Source organism: Apteryx mantelli, chromosome 15 (assembly GCF_036417845.1).
Source record: "Apteryx mantelli isolate bAptMan1 chromosome 15, bAptMan1.hap1, whole genome shotgun sequence".
Lineage (NCBI taxonomy): Eukaryota > Metazoa > Chordata > Aves > Apterygiformes > Apterygidae > Apteryx > Apteryx mantelli.
Genome location: NC_089992.1, coordinates 732,600 through 754,342, shown reverse-complemented (window position 1 = coordinate 754,342; position 21,743 = coordinate 732,600). Strand labels below are relative to the sequence as shown.

At 62.7% G+C, this 21,743-nt stretch overlaps 1 protein-coding gene across 1 annotated transcript in view; it reads right to left on the bottom strand.

The window, feature by feature from the left end:
- Window positions 1-1,320: 1,320 nt before the first annotated feature.
- RASGRF1 (Ras protein specific guanine nucleotide releasing factor 1) overlaps window positions 1,321-21,743 on the bottom strand; it is a 38,091-nt gene continuing 17,668 nt past the window's right edge. The window contains exons 6-27 of the mRNA XM_067305464.1: window positions 20,779-20,858; window positions 19,983-20,176; window positions 19,373-19,482; window positions 18,597-18,715; window positions 18,298-18,458; window positions 17,124-17,187; window positions 15,991-16,127; window positions 15,260-15,342; window positions 14,365-14,613; window positions 13,630-14,000; window positions 12,208-12,333; window positions 11,706-11,876; window positions 11,320-11,426; window positions 10,511-10,623; window positions 10,051-10,111; window positions 8,357-8,460; window positions 7,974-8,058; window positions 7,449-7,646; window positions 5,383-5,462; window positions 4,492-4,609; window positions 3,998-4,066; window positions 1,321-1,413 (exon numbers count right to left, since the gene is read on the bottom strand). Coding sequence (XP_067161565.1) covers window positions 1,321-1,413; window positions 3,998-4,066; window positions 4,492-4,609; window positions 5,383-5,462; window positions 7,449-7,646; window positions 7,974-8,058; window positions 8,357-8,460; window positions 10,051-10,111; window positions 10,511-10,623; window positions 11,320-11,426; window positions 11,706-11,876; window positions 12,208-12,333; window positions 13,630-14,000; window positions 14,365-14,613; window positions 15,260-15,342; window positions 15,991-16,127; window positions 17,124-17,187; window positions 18,298-18,458; window positions 18,597-18,715; window positions 19,373-19,482; window positions 19,983-20,176; window positions 20,779-20,858 — 2,893 coding nt within the window. The remainder of the gene's footprint in view (window positions 1,414-3,997; window positions 4,067-4,491; window positions 4,610-5,382; window positions 5,463-7,448; window positions 7,647-7,973; window positions 8,059-8,356; window positions 8,461-10,050; window positions 10,112-10,510; window positions 10,624-11,319; window positions 11,427-11,705; window positions 11,877-12,207; window positions 12,334-13,629; window positions 14,001-14,364; window positions 14,614-15,259; window positions 15,343-15,990; window positions 16,128-17,123; window positions 17,188-18,297; window positions 18,459-18,596; window positions 18,716-19,372; window positions 19,483-19,982; window positions 20,177-20,778; window positions 20,859-21,743) is intronic.

Here is a 21,743-nt window from a genome sequence, read left to right as displayed (position 1 = left end):
CAAGAAGAGCGAGCGTCCAGGCCCTGATTTGTCCCCAAGACCCAAAACATCTAAGATAAGAGCATCTGCAGAGCCGACATTTATAATCACTTAAGTCAGGTTGATAAAAATGTCACAAGTCCTTGTTCACCCTGAGATAGAATAGATTTATTAGCAAGAGGTAATCAGGAAACATATATTTTTACAAAAATGGAAATATTTTTCCAAACAAGCTGTAAGTTGAAATATTTTAGGGCTTGAAATAGAATTCTCATACCACAAGGTATTGCTTACAGCAAAAGTTTTCTGTTCGTTATAGTGGAGCATGCCTGCCACTTTAAAGTTAAACTGTGTTTATATACTGTACAATGTAAAAAATACATGGTAATATTCACAGAATAAGCACTACATTACTATATTCCTGCTAGAAGGTGGTTAGACAGGATTACAGTATATGTAATAAAAACACTTGGTCATTTTTTTCTAATTCTACATCATGTTACTAATAGTCGTCACAAGGTATACAGATTTATAGCATATCAACAGAAGCTTGCAATGAGCATTATGCAGCTAAAATAGTAAAAGATACATTTTCATTTTCCCTACTTACAGTGAACTCCGGGCAGCAACAGAGATAGGAGCTGCGCAGTTCACACGCAGCAGTCTTTCCTCGCACGGGTAGAGCGCATCGTCGGCCGTTCTCTTACCCGGCCCACGTGGTGCTACCAGAACAGAGGGTTTGGTGGCACAGAAAGAGAGGGCAGCTTCATACAACGGGGTAAACTTTAATTTATACTGTTCTACTGCTTTACAAAGTTTGACCGGTGACATAACTGTTGATATCATCCTTGTGAGCAAAAGTTGTTTCATACGACATTATAGTCAAGCGGAAATACATTTCTTTATTTGCTTGACCCCAGAACGCGGGTGGTTCGGTTGTGGCAAGTACATGGAACATGCTGAAGCGGCACACGTACTGCGTGCCGGACACCGGAGTGCCGCGGGCGGGGGGGGGAGGGAAAGTGATTCGCGCTGTGCACACGGTTTGGGTAAATCCTGCTACCCCAGCTGTCCCCAGCCCCCGCCCCTCGAGAACAAATGACAAAAATAACATCAGTTGAAAGAAACCGGGACTCCAGCTAAAGTGTCGTCTATGCATGAAACCTTAAACAATGCAGGAAATTCTATGCAAGTTCTACTGTGGTCTAATAACGAGAGGTTCGGTTTTCTTGGAGGAGCACATACTTGGAAGTCACTCTAGGGCGCCCAACATAAACGAACAGGTATGTACAGTATGATATAGCGTGTGTACAGCAGCATCCGCCGGCCTCCGGCCCGGGCTCAGGAGGGCAGTTTGGGTTCTATTCGCAGAGAAGCTTCGTAGAGAGTTTCCTCGTCCATCACAAACGACTGGTCCAACAAATACTGCGTCACCTGGAAAAATTACAGAGTCAAAGCGTTAACAGTGAGGACTCACCTTTGCTTCTCTTTGAAGCCAATGATAAACGCTGAAATTAGGAAACGATGAAGCCTCTGGCAGCAAGGAGAGCGTAATAGCTGAACCGTGGAGAAGTGCCTGCAGTTCCTGTCAACGGACACAGCAATTGCACATGCTTATCTCATCCAAAGATTGCAAATTTTCGCATAGTACTCGGTTGCTCTTCTGTTTTTCTTGCCTAGTTTTCCTCTCTGTTACTGTTTTATCAGCCGCAAAGCTCTCTCCTGTGAGAACACAAAATCCTGCTAATTAAGTTATCATCCTTTTGGTGGGGAATGTACGTTCCTCGTCCTGCAGGAATGCTGCTGCGGAGTCAGGAAAGCTGCTCGCATTCATCGCAACGACATGAGCTAACACTTCCCGGGAGATTTTTTTTCCAGATGCCCGTTTGGGTCGTTCACAGCATTGCCTGCCGGCAGCCTTCGCCTCCCGGGCCAGCGCCTCGGCCCATCGCCCACCGGGGCATCTCTCGTCCTAAACCACGCGAGCGACCCCCGTCCTCGCTGTCCCGTTTCAAGCCGCTTTCAGAGCGGTTCTCAGCAGCGTGACTGTAACAGGGGGAAGAGGAGCCCGGCCGAACTGCAGAGGTGGGCACGGAGCCGGTGCTGCTCTCAGGCCGTTACTCCCGTGCTGCCATTCCCTGCTCTAGGGGGGCAAAACCGAAGCTCCACGGCGGCACAGGATGCATCAGATTGACCCTGTGCCCTGGGAGCGGATGAGCTTTCCGCTCGAGCGGCCGCAGACCTGCAGCGGGTCCGGCCAGGGCGGCACGTCGTGGCGCGGGCACCTGCGCTTCGGGAGCAGCCGCCGGCCGCGACGCGCTCAGCAAACCGCATTCCAGCCCCAACCTCCGGCTGCGGCCTCTGCCCAAAGCAGTAACGAGCCTCTTCAAGAGCTTTTGGGTGGTTTTATCCTGCCTTTCCAGGGAAATAAGGCTAAATGCAGCCGTGCGCGGCAGCGCGTCGTTCTTCCCCGTTACGCCTGCAATTGGCTGTTTCCAGGCCCATTTCTCAGTGGCGCGGTGCTTTCGCAGGCATTTATCTTCTTCCCGCGCGTTCTGGCCATGGAGGAGCAGGATTTTACCGGTGCTCCTGCTGGGAAGAGGCTGCAGCGTGACGCCAGCCCGGAGCAGAGGAGGGAGGGTGGCAGCGGAGGGGCATCTCCGCCCCGGAGCCGTGCTCGCCGGGAAGCGCCAGGGCGAGCAGCCCTGCGGCAGCAAAGCCACAGGGAGGCGGTGGGGCACGAGAGCGGGCGCAGCTCGGCCTGGCCGCGCTGGAGCGGGGGGCAGAGGCGGGCAGGGACAGCGGGAGAGCGCCAGGAAGAGCAGGCGCCTGCTCTCGGAGCCGCTAGTAACGCGGCTGCCCGGAGCATCCGGCAGGTTCGACACGCGCCTGTGAGAGAAGAACTGTTTGGAGGCGAGTTTGGAGCTCCTGGGGGAATCCTGCCCCCAGCCCGCAACGCGAGGAGAGCTCTGCTTTCCGCGTGGCACCGCGGAAGAGGAAGTGCGAGGGCGGCTGAGACCTTCCATCTCATCACACGTGTGGGGCCGCCCCAAGGCCGAGGCCATCCGGCGCTGGGCTGCGTGGGTGGGGGACGTGGTCGGCCGGGGACGTGGGGCTGCCCCGGCACAGCGCTCTCCTCCTCCCCAGGGAAGGTCCTCGCGAAGGGCCGGGCTGGTCCTTGGCGTGGGCAGGACCGACACCACACGGGGACGCCCGGGACGTCCGCTGCATCCGCGGCCGGCATGCGTTTGGTTTGTCCTGCGGGGCAAACGCCGGGAAGCCGGCCGAGGACGGCTGCGGTTTCCTGCACCCCGACGGACGCTCTTCGGCAAAGGCTCTCTGGTTGCGGCAGTGCATCCCGTTGCAGCCCGCGCTCCTCCGCGAGTGCGAGGCTGAGGGCGGATGCGGCGCAGGGCAGCGATCTCGGAGAGCCGCCGCCGCTCCGTACCCGTCCTGATGGAAGGGGAATGGATGGGGAAACGTGCGATTTCTTGTTCACCCACAGGCAAAAGCGGAGCCCGGGCTCCACTCGGGCCCCGGAGCTGTCCTCCGGCACGACGGAAACCTCGGCGGCGAGTCCCCGGCCGGCGCACTCGCTGCGCAAAACCGCGGCATCCTCGGCTGAGGTTTGCAGGGAAGGTGGTGCACAGCGTCCCCTCCGCCCCGGGCAAGGCGGCGGGCAGCTCTCCGCCGGCGCTCGGGGACACCGCCGCAGGCTGCTCCCCCCTTGCACTCTGCAGCACGGGGACGATGCTCCAGCGCTCGCCCCCCCCCCCCCCCCACCGGTCTGCTGCCGGCGCAGGAATGGCAGCCGGATTATCCGGCCGTGCCAGCAACGCCGTCTCCTCCTTGCTTTGGCTTGCACGGCCGGGCACTGGGCCAGGGGGGCATCTCCCACGCCAGCCCGGCTCCGTCCCTGCCCCCAGCGCCGTGGAGGGGTCAGAAATCCGGGGCCGGGACGCCGCAGCCCAAGCGGAGCACCGGAGCAGGCAGCCTGGCTCCCGCGAGCGGGCCCTACCTTCGCCTGGTGCTCGATCTTGTAGGAGGTTTGCTGGAACTGGCGGATCTCTCTGATGATGTGCGAAATCTGCCCGGGGATCAAACAAAAGATGCTATTTACGGCACAGCCACCGCCACCGTCGCAACGTCCTCGCGCCGGGGCGGGCGGCTCGGAGCGAGCAGCGGCTCCAGCGCCCCGTCTGCGTCTCCGAACCGCGGCACGGCCACCCCTGCGCAGCTCCGGCAAGGGGCCACCTCCTCCGGGGAGGCCCGGGGCGAGCCTGGAGCTCCCTGCGTCAAGTTTGGTCTGTGCCCCAGGGGTTTTGGAGCACCAACTTCACAGGCCGCGTAGGGGCCGGCTGCAACGCGGCATAAACCGAAGCCGCCGCGGACCTTGGCGGAACAGTGGCAGGTTTCGACGGGGCGCCGGGATCCCCCAGGCTCAGAGCGGGAACGCGGCTCTCGTGCAGCCGGTAGCAAGAGTTGGGCAACCCGCGGCGCTCAGGAACTCACCATCCTCATCTTGGAGAAGTTCACCAGCCCGTCCTCAGTGTAATTCGGCGTCCCCTCCTCGATGAACGCCAGGTCGGTCAGGTACATGCCCAGGTAAGGGACGCAAGGCGGGTCGCAACTGCAGCAGCGGGGCAGAGAGAAAGCAAGAAAGAGGCGTTGCTTGGAGCTCGCCGGGGGTTTTCGAGGGGAGGGAGGCGGGTTGGACTCTGCAATTAGGAAAACTGGACTGTTCCCTGCCAGCGTGCAGAGGCTCTAGGAGAAGAGCCGCTCCCCGGGCTGCAGCTTGTGTCCTCCTGGGCCACGTGCCGCAGACGCCGTCCCCGCGTGCAGGACGTGCGCGCGGCCCCGCGGGCTGCCGGCGGGCGAGAAAGACCTTTCAGAGCCTCCTCTCCAACAGCCTCTGCAAAGCGACGGCGCTGAAACCCAGAGCCCAGCGCCGCCGCAGGCGCACAGCAGCAACTCCCAGGAGGTCTGAGCCGCGCGTAAGGCGCTCAGCCTGGTACCACGCGGCGCTCGGACTGGGGAACCATCGGGAGGGTTTGCTTTGGGTCTGACGCTACGGAGCTGCCAGAGGAGCGGGAAGTTTACCGGTGTCCGGCAGCAATTTCCCTCCTTTAGAGCCCCTTTTGTTCACATCCTTACACCCCGCTGCTCACGGGATTAGTTCCTTCCTCAGGATTGCTTTGAAAACCATCGGCCTGAACCAAGAACCACATCGACACGGGCTCCGGCGAGGATCCCGCGGCCAAAGCCCCGGCACCCGCCCGGCCTGGCTTTCCCCTCGCTACCGGGACGGGACGGGACGTGGCGGGCGCTGCCGGCGCCGGGCAGCTGCCCCTCGGAGCGCTGCCTCCCCGCAGCCACTGCGGGACGGCACCGGCCCTCGCTTACTTCTTCAGCGCTTCCCGCAGGTTCTTGAACCTGCCCTCGGAGGACACCAGCTTTTGCAGCTTGTCGATCAGAGCCTTCGTCTGCAAGAAACCCAGAGCAAAGCGTCGTTAGGAGAAGGCACCGGGGGAGAAAAAAGAAAATCACGGCCCTGCTCCCAGGCGGGGTGTGGAGCTTGCAAAGCCTCTGACGCGGAAGGGCCTGGCGAGTCCTTCGGCTGGGGCAGCCCTGGCGGCCGCCCCTCATCCAGCCCTCCCGCCCGGAATCATCGCTGCTCCTGCAAAAGCCGGAGGAGCAGCGGAGCCGACCAGTCCTGCAAACACCACCTCGTGCACCTGGGTCCCACACACAGGTAGGATGCACCGTGTTTCGGGTCCTGCATGCAGCTCCCCACACGTGGGCGGGATGCGCTGCATTTCGGGTGCTGAGCAGAGGTCCCTGCACAGGGGCGGGATGCGCTGCATTTCGGGTGCTGAGCAGAGGTCCCTGCACAGGGGCAGGATGCGCTGCATTTCGGGTGCTGAGCAGAGGTCCCTGCACAGGGGCGGGATGCGCTGCATTTCGGGTGCTGAGCAGAGGTCCCTGCACAGGGGCAGGATGCACTGCATTTCGGGTGCTGAGCAGAGGTCCCTGCACAGGGGCGGGATGCGCTGCATTTCGGGTGCTGAGCAGAGGTCCCTGCACAGGGGCAGGATGTGCTGCATTTCGGGTGCTGAGCAGAGGTCCCTGCACAGGGGCGGGATGCGCTGCATTTCGGGTGCTGAGCAGAGGTCCCTGCACAGGGGCGGGATGCGCTGCATTTCGGGTGCTGAGCAGAGGTCCCTGCACGGGGGCGGGATGCACTGCATTTCGGGTGCTGAGCAGAGGTCCCTGCACAGGGGCGGGATGCGCTGCATTTCGGGTGCTGAGCAGAGGTCCCTGCACAGGGGCGGGATGCGCTGCATTTCGGGTGCTGAGCAGAGGTCCCTGCACAGGGGCAGGATGCGCTGCATTTCGGGTGCTGAGCAGAGGTCCCTGCACAGGGGCAGGATGCGCTGCATTTCGGGTGCTGAGCAGAGGTCCCTGCACAGGGGCGGGATGCGCTGCATTTCGGGTGCTGAGCAGAGGTCCCTGCACAGGGGCGGGATGCGCTGCATTTCGGGTGCTGAGCAGAGGTCCCTGCACAGGGGCGGGATGCGCTGCATTTCGGGTGCTGAGCAGAGGTCCCTGCACAGGGGCGGGATGCGCTGCATTTCGGGTGCTGAGCAGAGGTCCCTGCACACGGCTGCAGCAGCAAAGGGGCTTTTGCTCCCTTTCGCACCCCGATTCGCACCCCGGCTGCTGGCGCCGCTTGCCACCAGCCCGCGACGCCTCCTGCCCTGCGCTCGGATGCTCTGCGGGTGCAAATTCTGCCCAGAGGTCGGCGCGGCTCCTGGGGATGCCCGCAGGAGCTGGGCGAGCGCTTACGAGCCAACCTCCTCCAGCACGTCAAAAGATCATCTGCAGACTGGTTTCCTTCCCCTGCCTCCCACCTTCCCCTTTGCCCAGTGTCTGCTTTAATTTAGAGGTTTATCACTTTGCAGAGAGAAGGAAAAAAAACCCAACCGCACCAAACCACCTGTGTTTAGGTTCAGCGAGGAGCCCGCACAGCCATTCCGGCTGCAGCAGCCCTCGGACCCACCGCTAGGCTCTGCTACTGCGCGGATACGAGCTATTTCTGTGCCAGATAAATCAACGCATGAACTAATCTTGCTTGTCCATAATTGGTCCGAATAGCCCCAAAGCCAAGTTTAAAGAATAGCGTGTGTGTGTGTGTGTGTGTGTGTGTGTGTGTGTGGCAACAGTCTCTCTTCAGAGTTTCTTTTGCTGCACATCCAGCCTTTAGGGTGAATAAACCTGACAGCAATGCAGGACCTGGACGATTTGCAAACCATCTCCCTCCCACAAAAGACCTATAGAAGTCTTTTTTCCATTTTCTAACTGCTTTTTCAGTGCATGTTTCTTGCATCATCCGCACGCCATCCACACGTGGCCTTCCGAGCCGCCCTTGTGCCGGCCTCCTCCAAGGGGTCCGGTCCCCGCGACCCTACCTGCTTGGAGACCTTGAGCCACGTTTTCTTCAGGCGGAAGATCGCGCTGCGGTTCAGGGAGGAGGTGATCTCCAGCACCGCGTTGTAGTTGTGCAGGCACCTGCAGATGTCCGCCACCGCCACCCACTTCTCTATGGCGCTCACCCTGGCGTTGATCTCCTCGTTCCGCAGGATTTCGGACGCTATCAAGTTACTGACCTTGGGGAAGATAACAGGTGCCGTCCGCATGGTAGGAGCACGTCTGCATAACGCCTTCAGGAGCTAGGCGCATACTTTCCATCCTCAAATAATTTTTTAAAAATTCCCTTTGCTGCAATAGCTCTGGGAAGGAGCAGGTTTATCCGCACCAGCTCTGTCTGCTGGCGCTTTGCATTTCCCCAAAGCAGCATTAAAATGTTCAGCAGAGAAGCGCGTGAAACACCGTTGGCAAAGCCCAAGCGGCGGCTGACCCGGGGCGGCTGCGGCCGCGGCGGCGCTGGCCGTGCCCCGGCCCCTCTCCCTGTCCCTGCCTGCGGCTGCACTTACGTCATTGAAGTGTTTCGTGTTTTTCATGATGTAAGGGGTCCTTTCGTTCTTTTCCAGCTTCATCCAGCCTTGCCCAAAAAACTCCCTGCAAGCGACAATATCCAGTTCAACATCCGTTGCCGACTGCTCTGCAGCCGCCAAGTTCTCCGTCCTCGTGCAGCCGCGGCGGATTCGGCTTAGGAAGCCGTGGGGGGGGGCAGCGCGCGGGCAAGGCGCCCCCTGAACCGGACGTGCCCGCGGACAAACCACGGGGCCGGTTGCCAAACCTCGCCCGGGGGTTGTTGGCCGAGCCCAGGGCGACCGCGGGGGCGACGCCGGAGCGGCTCAGCGCCGGAGCCCGCACGGCCGGGAAGGGGCCCAGGCTCCGGCGGCATTGCACTTACTCGTAGGGGATCTTCTTAAAGACCAGGTGATCCAGCAACGTCAGCTGCTCCGCTATTTCCAGAGCCGAGTGGTTCTCGAACGGTTCGGCTTTGACTCCCTCGGCCTAAAGGACACCGGCAGGGTTTAGGGCTCGTTAGTTAAGAGCATAGAAAGTTTGGGGGTTTTTTTTTGTTTTTTGGGGGGTTTTTTTTTTTGGTTTTGGGTTTTTTTTGGGGGGGTGGTTTTGATATTTTTTGTTTGTTTGCTTTGTTCTTTTGTTTGTTTTGTTTGGTTTTGTTTTGTTTTGTGTTTGTTTTTGTTTTTTACATCTCATACACATAAAAATAAAGCCAAAGTCATCGCCGTTACCAAGCAATCCGCAAAGCGTAACAGCTCTGCTGCGGGGAGCAGCCGGGGCAGAGCTGGCGACGGGAACGCGACACCTCCGCTCGGGCCGCGGGAGCCGTGCCGGGGAGGCCGGCTGCCGAGCCCATCGCGCCCGGGGCCGCCGCGCCGCGCTGGGTCCCCCGATGCCGGCGGGGAGCCTGAGACCTGGCGCCTTCACAAAGCGCCGAGGACCCGACGGTTTTAATTACGTTATCATCTGTGTGCATGCACGAACAGAAAATTAGCTAATCTTTCCCATTTCAGTAATTAGGTGTCAGCTCTGAAACAGATCCAGGCACGCTGGTTTCTCTAGCCGCTGCCTTTTCGCTCCGCATCCGTTTAATTAATAAAGCACCAGGGAATCCCAGGTGGAGCGGAGATGCCGAACCCCCTCCTCGCGCTGCTCCTGCCCGTCCCAGCGCAGCCTGCGGGGAGCACCGACGGAGCACGCTGCACCCGCGAGTCCCTGCTTGGCTGGGGAACGTCGCGCTCCGGCACGAGCTGCCGCTTTACGGCTTCTCCCGGCCGTGCGTGTGTGTGTGCGTGCTCCTGGATGGCAGGGCACGGGGGGGCTCGCGGTGGCAGAGCGGGCGATGCCAGGATGGGCAACCCCCTTTCCTGGCCGGGGTGGGGGCTCTTCACCCTCAGGACGAGCATTGCAACCTCCTGGAGCATCGCCTCCTCCCTGAGCATCGCCTCCTCCCGGTGCCACATTACCAGCCCGGCAGAGCCCGAGCAAAGAGGCTGCTTCAGCCCCCCCCGGGCCAGGGGCAGAGGGGCTGCTGGGGAGCAGAGCCGGGTGCATCCCGCGCACAGGTCCGGCTCCGCTCTGCAGTGGAGGGTGAGCATCCCCCCAGGCGAGCATCCCCCCCTGGCGCGGCGCTTGCCCGTGGCTAGTGGCCGGGGACCTGCTGCCCCAAAACCCCGCGCGCGCCCTCGCTACCCCTCCGCCTGCAGGGCGCTTCCCTTCTCTGCCGCTTTTAGCAACGCTCGGCTGCTCAAATCAAGCGGCAGACCGCGAACCCCTCATCTGCATCCCGCTCTTCGGAGGGATTTTCCAGTGCCAGTGATAACCGACTGGAAAAATGAGGGAACTGAAAGGCCTCGGGAACCTGGTGGCAGAACCGCTGTTATTTCAGCTGCACTGGCTCCACCTGCAGCGGCTCTCGTGTTTTCCTGGGAGCAGACGTAGCTTGTTGAACATGGAAAGCTGCCGCCGCGCGGTGCTGCCCCGGCGTTTCTAGACGCACCCCGCCAGCGGCTCGCTTATTCCCCCGCCACCGCGACAAGCGCCCCAGAGAGGCGAACGAAGGGCAGGGGTATTTACCATCTGCACTACCTCCTCCAGGGTGATCTGGTTGTCTCCCGGATCCTCCTGCGTCAGAGTCCTACGGCAGGAAAAGACAGAGCTGCTTTAGGTGGGAAAGCAAGAGATTTGCATGTGCCAGGAGGGTTGCAGCATCCTCGCACTTTTTTCCCATATCAGGAGCTCATAGCGTGGAAGAAACACCATTAAGTTTTAAAGAGAGAGAAAAAAAACCCTTGCACGGCGGCCACAGCCGGCCCCGCGTGTGCCGCCCCGACGCTGCGGTGAGGGGCGAGCGCACGCAGCCCGGCCAGGCCACGCAGCCCTGCACAGGCACCTGCTTCCCGAACCGTGGGCCCTAACGGCCAGTAAACTCATCGGAGAGATTTCGCGCCTGCTTTAATCCCGGGCGAGAGCCGGGCGCAGCCAAGAGCCTGGCGCGGTGTCCGGGAAAATCCCACGCGCACCAACAGCCCTTTACCTGATAATGTTGGCCGCCGCTTTCCGCTCCTGCGTTAGGAGCTCGGGATCGTGAATGACCTCTTCCAGGAAGCTGATCACCCTGAACTTCAGCTCTTCATTGGTTTCAAAGTCCTGCCAAAATGGGCACTCACAGTTTTAATCCACGTTACTCACGTTATCGTGCATTTCCAGCAGCTCCGCTCGCGGCCTGTTTAAAACCCCGACACGACGGATGAGCCCGTTCGTGCTGCCGGTGGAGCAGGGAACCCGGCCGGGGGCTGCGTGTTCCCACCGAGCCCCAGCCGCACACGTCTCTGCGGAGGCTCCATGCTCGTTGCAGGCGGCCGGCCGGGCACCGCGCTCGTGTTGCACCGGGGCACTTGCTCCACCTGCGCCGCGGGCAGCGCGGGGGAACGTTGCCGACATGCAGCGCGGCTCCTAACAGGAATAAAACTCGGCAATCTGCCATTCCCAGGGCCATGCACACCGCTGCAGAAATGACCGTGGGTCCCAGCGGTCCTGGCTTGCACGCCGAATGCGTGAGCATTGCAATCAGATCACCTAGCGTGAGGAGACCCTGGCTCCCCGGCGCGGCAGAGTCCATCTCCTCCCTGCGACCGCTCATTTGCTTAATTAAAAAAACTGCTAAATTGGGCTTCCAGCTGGAGCCTGGCTGAGCCGCAAAGAGCTCGGCCGAATCCACGCCGGCAGGAGATCCCCGGCGCCTGCGGCCGAGGGGACGCTCCCGCGGGAGTGGCTCCCACCCTGGCACCGCTCCAGCCTCGGCGGTGGCCGGTTCCCGCGGCTCCCGCACGCACCCACGCACACCTGCGAGTGCTTGGAGACCCAGTGCCGCAGCACGTTGAGGACCCTGTTGGTGGCCGCTCTCCGAATCACGAACTCCTTGTCGCCGTTGCGCTGGTCGGTCGGAAAGCCTGCAAGTGTCACAGGGTGCATAGCACGGCCGGGGCTCCCGCGGGAGCTGCTCGGGGATGCCGACGGCCTTCCCAAGGAGCCCCGAGCCGCCCGCATGGCGGGGGCTCGGCACCCCGGTGCCCGCACGCACGCACGGAGCAGCGGCAGTGCCGCGCTCAGCGCCCGCCGCTGCACCGGCGCCCGGCTGCGGGAGCCCCGCGGGCGCCGCCGGCTGCTGACGGGGAGGAGAAGAGCGGCCGCGCGCCGGGGAGACGGGGGCTGCGGGCAGCGCGTCCCACCTGCGCTGGCGAGCGACATCCGCCGGTACTTCTCCTTGGTGGGGGTGCCCTCGTTGGCGCCGGCCGTGGCGATGGCGAAGGCGGAGGCGGCCGACAGGGCGCTGCGGCTGCCGTCCAGCTCTCGGCAGGACGTGACGACGACGCCGTTGTTGTAGGAGAACAAGGAGAAATCTGCGGGAGGCGAGAAGGGGGCATCACCCCGGCCGGCTCGCTCCCCTCGCCGCGGGTTAACACGGAGCGTGGCCCCCCGACCCGTCCCATCCTGTCCCGCAGGACTCGGACGGCGGCGCGAGGAACCGCACAGCAGCTCTGCAATAAAGCCCTGGAGGAGTTTGCTATTTTCCCCGTCCCCCCGGAGGAAAATAAAGGGCAAAACCCTGCTCCTTTTCGCACGTGCTTCGGTTTTAAACCCGCCTGTCGCGGCAGCGCTACGCCGACAGGCTCGAAGGGCGCCGCTCTGGGAACAACGCCGGAGCCGGAGGCGCTCCGGAGCACCGGATACCTGATGAATTTTTGCACTTGACGGACTTCGGAGTAGTCGGAGATTTTGTTGGGGAGGTTTCGGCTTCTGCTTCATCGCTCTGGTTCGGGTCGGTGTCAGACTCTTCCCGAACAGACACATCTGAACCTGCGAGAAACAAGGAACCGGTTTAAAATCGCCACTGGAAAAGTGCATTTTGTAGCCACGTTTTAGCTCTTCCACATTTCCCCAAAGCTGGGATCGCAGCCTACTCCAAGCGGACATGCAAGAATCGTGCCCTGCCATTACTTTTTTTATTATTATTATTATCACCTGTTCAGCCTTCAGGTACCGCACTACCCGGGGGAAGCGGGTGCTGCCTGCGCTCCTGCCGCTCGCCCGAAGCCGGAGGCTCCGGCGCTGGCGAGAGCAGGAGCAGACGCAAACGGCGGAGTGAAGCGGCGCCCGGAGCAGCCGGAGGGACCATCCTGCCGGCCAGGCAGCACGCGCCGGCTGGGAAAAGCCACGCGCTGCACGGCTCTGGCACAGACCAGCAGCAACGGGGCCCGCTGTGTCCAAACGCCGCCGGTTTCTCCATCCCCTGCCCGCTCCCGGGCCACCTCCCGGAGCGGGTCACCCCTTCCTGAGAGGCTTTGCACATGCAGGGGGGTCCCCGGCACGCGGAAGGTGCACGGCAGGACCTGCAGCGAGGGCAGGACAAGGCTGCTCCCGGGACAGCAGGGCGGCTGCAGCGTGCTCCTGCTCTTGCCGAAGACTGGAAATCCGGCTAGTGGCGCCCAAGCCGCATCCAGAGCCGTGCTCTGGCCTCCAAGGACCAGGAAGCGCCCACGGAGCAGGCGGCAGCGCTGAACGTCCCTGCACAGCCAGGAGCAGGGCGGCTGCGAGCAGGGACACGGGCAGGGCTGATTCCCGGGATTTCCAGGGATCCGTGCACATGCCTGGCCGTGGGGAAGGGCTGGGGACGGGCAGGAGTGGGCACTGCCTGCAGCCGGGCACAGGGCACTGCCAGCGCGACCGCTCGCAGTGCAAACCCCTGGAGCCGGACGGCCCCTCCGGCCAGCTCTCGGCTCACCGGTGCCGCGGGAAAGCACAGTTGCAGTCCCGGGCGCTGGAAGGGCCAGGCCAGGCTGCGGCGAGGCTCGGAGATCCCCTGGCTCTGCGCCGCGGGGCTGCGGCAGGCGTGCAAACCGCGTCCTTTTGCATGCTCGCGGTGGCGTCGGGCACGCCGGCGCGGGCGGAAAGCAGAGGGGCGCCCCGCGGAGCGACACCCCGCTCCCCCGGCATGGCACCGGGTGCTGCTTTCTCCCCGGGGCTCGGGATCACCCGCGCGTGCCGTCCCGCAGGGCAGCGTGCCGGACCCCCCCCCCAGCCCGCGCATCCCGGCACCCTCGGCGGCGGCACCGACCGCAACCCGCCGAGACGCTCAGCCCCGCAGCGGCTTACTTTGCTTGTTCACCGGCGACTCCTCCTGCTTGTCCGAGGCCGCTTCTCCCTCGTCGGTGATTTTATTGGGATAGTTACTGGACACGTACAGTTTGTTTATGTCCAGCGTGGTCTTACTGAAGGGCGCCATGGAAGAGTACATGCTTGCATAGCCGTTGGAGGAGCAGCTGAGCGCAGCGAGGTCCAGCGCCTTCCCGCCCGTGATGATGGGGATGTTCAGGGAGAGCTTCCTCCTCCTGCTGGGCGACGAGGACTTGCTGATGGAGAGCGGCGGCGGAGAGGAGAACTTGCGGTTGGCCCTCGGGGACTTGGGCGGCTCGCCGTAGAGCAGCTTGCTGTTCTGGCTGTTCGCAAAGAGGAGCTCCAGGGACCTTGGCGGGGAGGCAGAAGCGGGGGCGAGTTATCGGCCGCTCTGCGGCGGGGATTGCAGAGGTCCCTCGCTTCTGCGCCGGCTCCGGCTCTCCGAGGCATCCCGTGCCGCTCCAGCAAGGGTTGGGGAGCCAGGAGCAGGCATCATGCCACCGGGCCAGCCTCTGCCGCCCCGGCCCCCGAGCTCGGCTGTGCGCTAGTATCACAACTCGGGGGGGGGGGGGCCAGGGAAGCAACTTGGGGGCACCAGGGGCCGGGGAGGTGGGGGGGAAACGCAGGTCCGACGCAGGACAGGACACGGAGCCGGAGAGCAGAGCAGCAGCTCCCAGCCCAGCGCAAAGCCCGCGGCCCCGGGCGCAGCCTCACCGTGCGGGGATGGCGCTGATCGGCTTCTTGTAGATCGTGATGAGCTTGTCGAGGACGACCAGGGCGGTGGTGAACACGCGGTACGAGTGCAGAAACGTGTTCAGAAAGTCAATGCTCAGGAACCGCAGGTCCGTCAGCCTCTCCAAGAGCCGCTCCACGCTTGCATAGCGGATCTGCAGCACCTTGCAGGAATTCATCGTTTTACTGAACCTAATGTCAACATCATCACAATACAAGCTGGCATCAGACCTGCAGAGAAACAAGACATCTGTGGTTCCAGCCTGGAACGAAAGCGAGCGCCGCTCAGTACGAGCGGCTTCCCCCGAAACGCCTGCGGGGACCAGGGAAGGGGCAGAGGCTCCTCCGCGCTGCAGGAGGCTGCTTCGTATGGAGCCGCCCCGGCGCAAAGCCCAGGGGGAACATGTGCGGGGAAAGCGAGGAAATCAGCACCCCTGAACGGGTGGAAATATCCCCCGTGCTCGACAGGCAGGTGTTTGTGGAAAAGATGTGACGTGACAGACCGATCCCGTTCCCCCCTCCACCCGTGTCCCGGGGGACATCCGTGCACAAAGATGCTTCTCCCCGTGTTTGGAAACCAGCCCCGCGGCAGCATCCTGGTGGCGATACGACCCGGCCGCAGCGATGCCGCCGCTCCCAGCCCGGCCGCATCCTTCCCTGGGCCGGGGCAGCCCAGCCCCGGGGCTTCGCGCTCCCCCCCTTTCCAGTCTCCCCTTCCCGCTTCCCTCCTCCCGCCGCTCGGGAACGGAGGCGGGGGCAGCGATGCGAGCAAGGTTTGGGCGCTCGGGGCCGGCGGGAGTCGCGCGGGGTCGGGGGGAAGCCGGCTCCACGGCGCTTGGGGCAGAGCCCGCGCCGGCACCGGGGCGGCAGCACTTACTTGATCATCTGGGGAACGGTGACCTTGGAGTTCTCCTCGAAGGCGTTCATCATGAGGCCGTTGCAGCGAATGTTATCCACGCACTGGGAACGCAAGGGATGGGGGTCGGGGGGGGGGAGGCCGGCTGCGCGCGACCGGCCCGTCCTTCCGGGCAGGGGCGGCACGCCGGCGGCCTCGGCTCGGGGCGCCGGGAGCTGCTCTCCGCACGGCTCTCGGTCCCATCCGGACAGGACGCATTCTCGCTGAGGGCATCTGCCCTGCCCGTCCGACCGGAGACCGAGGCTGCAAGCGCCCCGCTGGGAGAGGCGAGAGCTTCTACGCCAAGACGGAGGGAACTTCCATAACTGCTCTCCCGTCCCCGCTTCCCGGTGAAACTGCCGCCCGGCGCCGCTCGCTCTCCCAGCTCCTCCAATCCCTGTCCCGGCTCCAACTAAACGCATGCCGGCAGACGCAAAGGAGCTCCCAGAAAGCCGCTCCCGTCCTTTCCCGTCCTGAGCCTTCCTCCGAGCCCGCGCTGCTGGATCACCTCCGGAGCCCGGCCACGCGCAGGAGCGCTGCCCCGCTCCCCCCCGCTTCGCCGCTTGCTCGCCCCACGCGGGTGCCCGCTTGCACCCCCTCTGCCCACCGGCGACCATTTACGTCCTTCCTATGTAATATATACGTGTACGGAGCTCGGAGGGGGCAGACCTCTGCTCCGGCCGCCCGCCGCTCCGTCCATCCGTCCGTCCTACCTGGCTGATGTCGCTGGTCCACGCAGCCTTCTCCTGCCTGGACGACGCCACCAGGATAACCGTAAAGGACGAGGAATCTTTTGGCTCCACCACAATTTTGAAATCAAGGTGGTCTATATCTTGCCCGGATGCTTTTGCTTTGGAACAGAAAAAACAGGCACAGTGATTCTGAAAAGATTTTCCCACCCGCCTCCTCCCCTGGAAGAGCTTTGAGTTTGGGTTTAATGAGCTTGTCGCGTTTTGCAGGTTGTTCGTGGCAAGGACACGACAGGTTTGCAGGGCAAAGCCTGGGGCATGCCCACGGCAAGAGCGGAGCAGCGGCACTGCCAGGACCGCAGCAGCTCCACGCACCGGAGCACCCAGCTCATGCTGGGGAGAAGCCGGCTCCGGATTATTTTTGCTCAAAAACTTTCAATGAGGACAAAAAACAGGAACCTGCACTTTTTTGCAACAAAAGCTGTAACGAAGCAGGACTGGCTGAAAAACGTCCTGCATCCCAGCCTTTTTCAGCTTGTTAGCACTGCGCTGCGTGACATTCGCCGGCTGCCTGAGGAAGATTTTATTTGCACAGATGTGCATCTGTTTTGCTCACAGTAAATAATTTACTTAATTAAATCCAGCCAGTAGATCATGACTTCCTTGAATCTATTTGGTATTTGAATTGGCTCCGTGAGCTGTTCTGCCGTTGCTTTTATGCCCTACGGATTAATTGCAAGAGTTTCCAACGAGGACGCAGCATCAGTTACAGAAAATGCCCGCAGCGTGGCCTCGCTGTGATCGGTCCCCAGGCACGAGATACGGCTGCTGCCTCCAGCCACGGAGACGCGGCTCTCAAAACCAGCAGGGAGACGGGAAGGAGCAGGCTACGGAAACGCCGGCCGCCCGGGATGCCCGAGCCGCCGCGCAGCCCGGCGAGCTTGCAGTGACCGCGAGGGTGCCGACTCGCGCTGGCCGCGGACTTCGCCCGCTCCGGCGGCCTCGGTCCGCTTGCAGGCGCAACCTGCAACGCGACACCCCCCCTCCGGCACCTGTCTGCTTCGCGCGCCAGCGCCGCGCTCCCCCACCTCCGATTTCGCCCTGGCGGCAGCGGCACGACCGCGCTGCAGGTGTTTGCTAACGCCCGCGGCACCTACCGTCCTCGTCGGTGCTCTCCTGCTCCTCTATCAGGGTGCAGTCGATGAGGGAGATGACGCCGTTCTGGGGGGACGGGAGCCGGGGTCACGGCGGCGGAAAGGCAAGCCCCAAACATGCACCAACGCGTGCACCCCGCGCGCACCCAGGAGGAGGAGGAGGAGGAGGAAGGATGCAGCCTCCCGGCTCCTCCAGCCAGGCCACCACGGCCCGACCACAGGTGCCCACGGCCGCACCAGCTCCCATTCCCATACCGGCTCCCGTTCCCGCGCCGGCTCCCGTTCCCATGTGCGGGAAGGGGGCGACTCTCTGCGAGGGTTTGGCGCTGCTGCACGCGCCCCCGGCAGCGCAGCCGGCGCTCCGACGGGCGGAAAAGCAGTTACTAAGTGCCAGGATATTGCAATTTCCCTTGTATAACCGATCGACTAATTTGTTTATAAATTATTTAATATGAGCTTTAAATTAAATTTCCCCAAAGTCTGTTGTTGTAATTATCGACTCCTCGCCATGGACCGTAATTTTTCCAACTGGTAATTTAATGCCAGTAATGAGCAATTTCTCTAAGATTCTTGCTCAATTAACCGCAAAACTTCCACCAACAAAAGCGTGAGTCTTGGGAACGGACTGGAGAAGACCGTGAGCGTTACGTACAAATCTGCGCTGTAATTTAAGTTTCTCGCTGAAGAGATCGTCAACGTTTCTGCTGCAGACCGGGATCGCGTCTTTTATCGAGACCTTGCAGCTTCTGGGCTTGCACGTGACTCGCAGCGCCGCGCGGCGGCGACAGGGCGCCCGGGCCACCGGGGACGAATTCGCCCGCCCGCCGCTTTGCGCTCCGACACCGGCAGGCGCCGGCGGCCAGGCGAGGGCAAGCGGCACCGCGGGATTCGCAGGCGAATAATAACAGAGCCCGGCACGTTTTTCAGGCCCACGGGGCACATAAACAGCAGCTGACAAATGGAGGTGAGCTCAGGGGGCGAGTTTCAGCCCCGAATTAAGGCGAGAAAGCTCGAAAACGGCCAAAACCGTCGATTACCTTCAGAATCGGATTGCCTTTCGGAAGGCAGCCCGAATTAAACCCGGAGGTTCGAAGGGATTACCTAACGCCCTGGAGCGGGGAAGGCGCAGACCCCGGGAGAGGCTCCCGGCTCCCCGCGCGCCCCGCGCCCCCCGCACCTTGGTCAAGTGCAGCTTGCCCCCGGAGCCGCGGGTGCAGATGATGAGGTGCTTGGAGAAGAGGAAGCACTGCCTCTCGCCCTCCTTCCTCAGCGACAGGGACCCCAGCCGCCCCCGCGTGATCTTCCCCTTCTCCGACATCGGCACCTGGATGAGCGACCCTGCGAGAGAGCAGCACCCGTCCCGGATCCGGCCGCGCTGCCGCGGGGCGTCCCAAGCCCTCGCGGCGGGGGGGGGGGGGGGGACGATGCCGCGCTCCCGGGGCCCGGCGGGGAGAGCCATCGGCACGAGCACCGCACCTTGTCTTACAAAGGTCTGGCTGGTGTCCAGCAGGATTTCGCACCCTTCGATAATCATCCTCTCTATCGCCAGGTTTTTTCGAATATTTTCCGTCTCGCTCACTTCGTCGTGCATTATCCTAAAGGAGCGGGGAGAGAAAATTGGAGCCTGCAGGAAATCTGCAGGAGCCTTCCCAGCAGATCCCCTCTGACACGCTGGAGGCGCTGCATTGGGCAAGATTGAAAATGAAGGAATATCAAGAGAATTACAGTATTCATCCGTATAAATAACGGGACATGCTGGAGCTCAGCGGATAACCTGCAAATCAGGCTGGACTACGCTCCTAGGTTTCTAAGCATTGAGACGCATATGCGTCTCGCATTTCCATGCTTGCTGGGAAATCACAGAACGTGGATTCCAGGTGGATAAATTCCCCCTTTTCACCAAAACACCTCCCATGTCCCTGCTCCTCGGGGAACAGAGGAAGGAGGGGATTCTTCTCGCGAACGGTCTCGGGGCTGAGGAGCCTCGGTGAACTTTGCTCCCTCACAGACACTCTGCCTCGTTTCTTGGTCTGATGGAGAAAGCACCGGAAACGGGGAATCTCGGATGGCCCCCGAGGGCTCATCTCCGGGACGGCGGTGCGGGGGGGCCGTGCTTAGAGCCGGAGCGGCGGCAGGACGGGCTCCGACCCTGCCCACGGGGCTGCCGCGCCAGCGCCAAGCAACACGTTTTCACGAGGAAAAAGGGCTTTTGGAGCCTCCGCAGCCCGTGCCGCGTTCGGCCGCCGTCTCACCTGGACAGCTCCTCCAGCTTGGACTTGGCGTAATCCAGGCTGTTCCTCTCCACGTGCTCGTGCGGGGTGTGAGCCAGCAGCTCGTGCAGCGTCAGGATGTACCTGGGGATCTGCGCCACGGCCGGCGGAGAGCCGGGCGTCAGCTGCGGCGCGGGAACGCGGGGACGCGGGTGGCACGGGGCACCACCAGCCCGGTGGCCCCGTCGCCGGCCGGGGAGGCTCCAGGAGCTCCAGGCCTCGTGCTCAAACGCGCTGAAGAGTGGGAACGGTCCCAGGTTTTGCCCGGGACCCTGCTGTGCCCCATCTCCATCCCGCCCGTGCTGGGACAACCGCGTCCCCCCGCCACAGCTCCTTCGGGGCGGCACCGTGGGTGCCGGGAGCCACCAGCCACCCGCAACCAGCAGCTTCGTTAAGAGGTTGCATTCGGAAACCGAGCCCGGCAGCGGCCGGAGCAGGACCACCGGGAGCGCAGGCGCCGTGCGGGGTCTTCGCCTCCCAGCCTCCCGCAGGGATGCAGGCTTGCTCCCTCCCTCGGAGCCCACGCTCCGGTTTGCATCCCGGGGTGCGGGGGGGGGGGGGGAGGGTCCAACGCCGGGAGGGTGGCGATCACCTGGAACATGGGGTAGGTGAGGAAGGTCTCCAGGGTCCTCTCCTCGCAGTCCGGCTTGGCCTCGTAGTGCTTCAGCAGCTTGTCGAAGTCGCGGTTCTGCTTGCAGTGCGCCAGGATCTGCAGGCTGTACTGGTGGTTCCTCACGAACTCCTGGTAGATGTTCAGCATGGGCAGCAGGATGTCAAAGAGGTCGGCTGCGAGCAGACAGGCCGCGGCGCGGAGGTTAGGGCGCGGGTCGGAGACCTCCCTCTCCCGCCGGGGCGGCCGTACGAGCCCCGCGTCCGCACCGCTCGGGGCTGTCCCCGGCTCCGCGGGACGCCCGACCCTCGCTGCTCCCGAGACCCCCGGCTTGGAGCTCGGCTCCCGCAGGGACAAGCTGGGCACACCGGGGGCCTGCGCGTGCCGCGTCTGCGTTCAGCACACGTTCCTCCAGCAGAAATCTCCTTAAGATTTAGGGATCAGTCGAAGCAGGATCTGCCTCGCAACGTATCGATGCTCTTTAGCACCAGAACGGTTTCCCGGGCGCACGGCAGGGTCCATTCCCTTCGCTAACGTGCAGAGTTAGGACACCCGGGGAATTGTTTTTCTCCCTCTCTTTTTTCGGTCAGGTCCTTGCATCTGCGAGCGACGTGGCTCAGCCTCGCAGAGGCTGGCGGCGACGCACAGCGCAACGCGTGCCGTGGCTGCAGCCGACCAGCAAGGAGGCCTGCAAAGCGGCATCAGGAGGAACAGCACGGGCAGGATTTTGAGCAGAGGGCGGAGAACGAAATGCAACGGAGAGGTGTCGCGCACTCACCCAGCACAAGCGTCGGCCAGCTGGATATTCTTGCTTTCAGGCCTTGGTAAAAGATTTGGTGCAAAAACATGATTGTTTCACTGAAAAGAAAAACCAGGGGGTGAAAAGGCAGATGAACAAGAAGCAAATCATGAACAAATGAATCGGATTATCCCCTCAGAGGGGGAGGAGAGCCGAGGAGCGCGGAGGAGAGCCCGCGGACGGGCCGGGGAGAGTCCGGCACGGGAAGGATGCCGAGCGGCTCCGCGGGGGACGCGCAGGGAGCGGAGGGCAGAGGAGCAGAGGGAGGCACCGCGCCGCCCCACGGGCGCACAAGCCCCCAGAGGGAGCTGCTTTTCCTGCCCACGTCTCCCCGCTTTGGGCCTGGAGCGGCGGAAACCCGTGCGGCAAGGACCGGCCGCCAGCGTGGGGCCGGGGGGGGGTTGGCACGGGGCCGAGCTCCGGCCGTTCCTCCGCTGCGCCGCTCCGGGCGCGATGCCCGCCAGCGATGCCCTGCCTCACCGCTAAACCCGCAGGCTCGCACCAGCTCCTCTCCTCCAGGCTTCCAGCCCCTAAATCCCAGCGCCGCCTCGCCGCCTGCGGAAGAGCCATCGCCCACCGGCCCCGTCCTCCTCCGCGAAGGCTGGCAAGGCACCACCAGCTCCTCGGCGCCCAGCGCCGGCCGCTTTGCAAGTCCCCGTTCCCCCTCGCTGCAGGCTGGAAACCAACCGTGCTTTCCCCTTCAGCATCTCCTCCCTCAGGGGAATTTATGGCTTTTGCTGCTAACTGCCGCTCACCTCCGTTTGCCGACAGCAAGGCAAATGGATTTGTTTAATTTCCAGCAGTCGATAAATCACCGCCGCGTTCCCCCGGCCAGGCGGCTCGGGGCCTCCCGTGCCCTCGTGCTCCCGGCGCGCTCAAGACCTGCCCATCGCTGCTGCCGCCCCGGCGCAGGCGGCCGTGCTGCCCTCCCTGCTCCCGCTCCG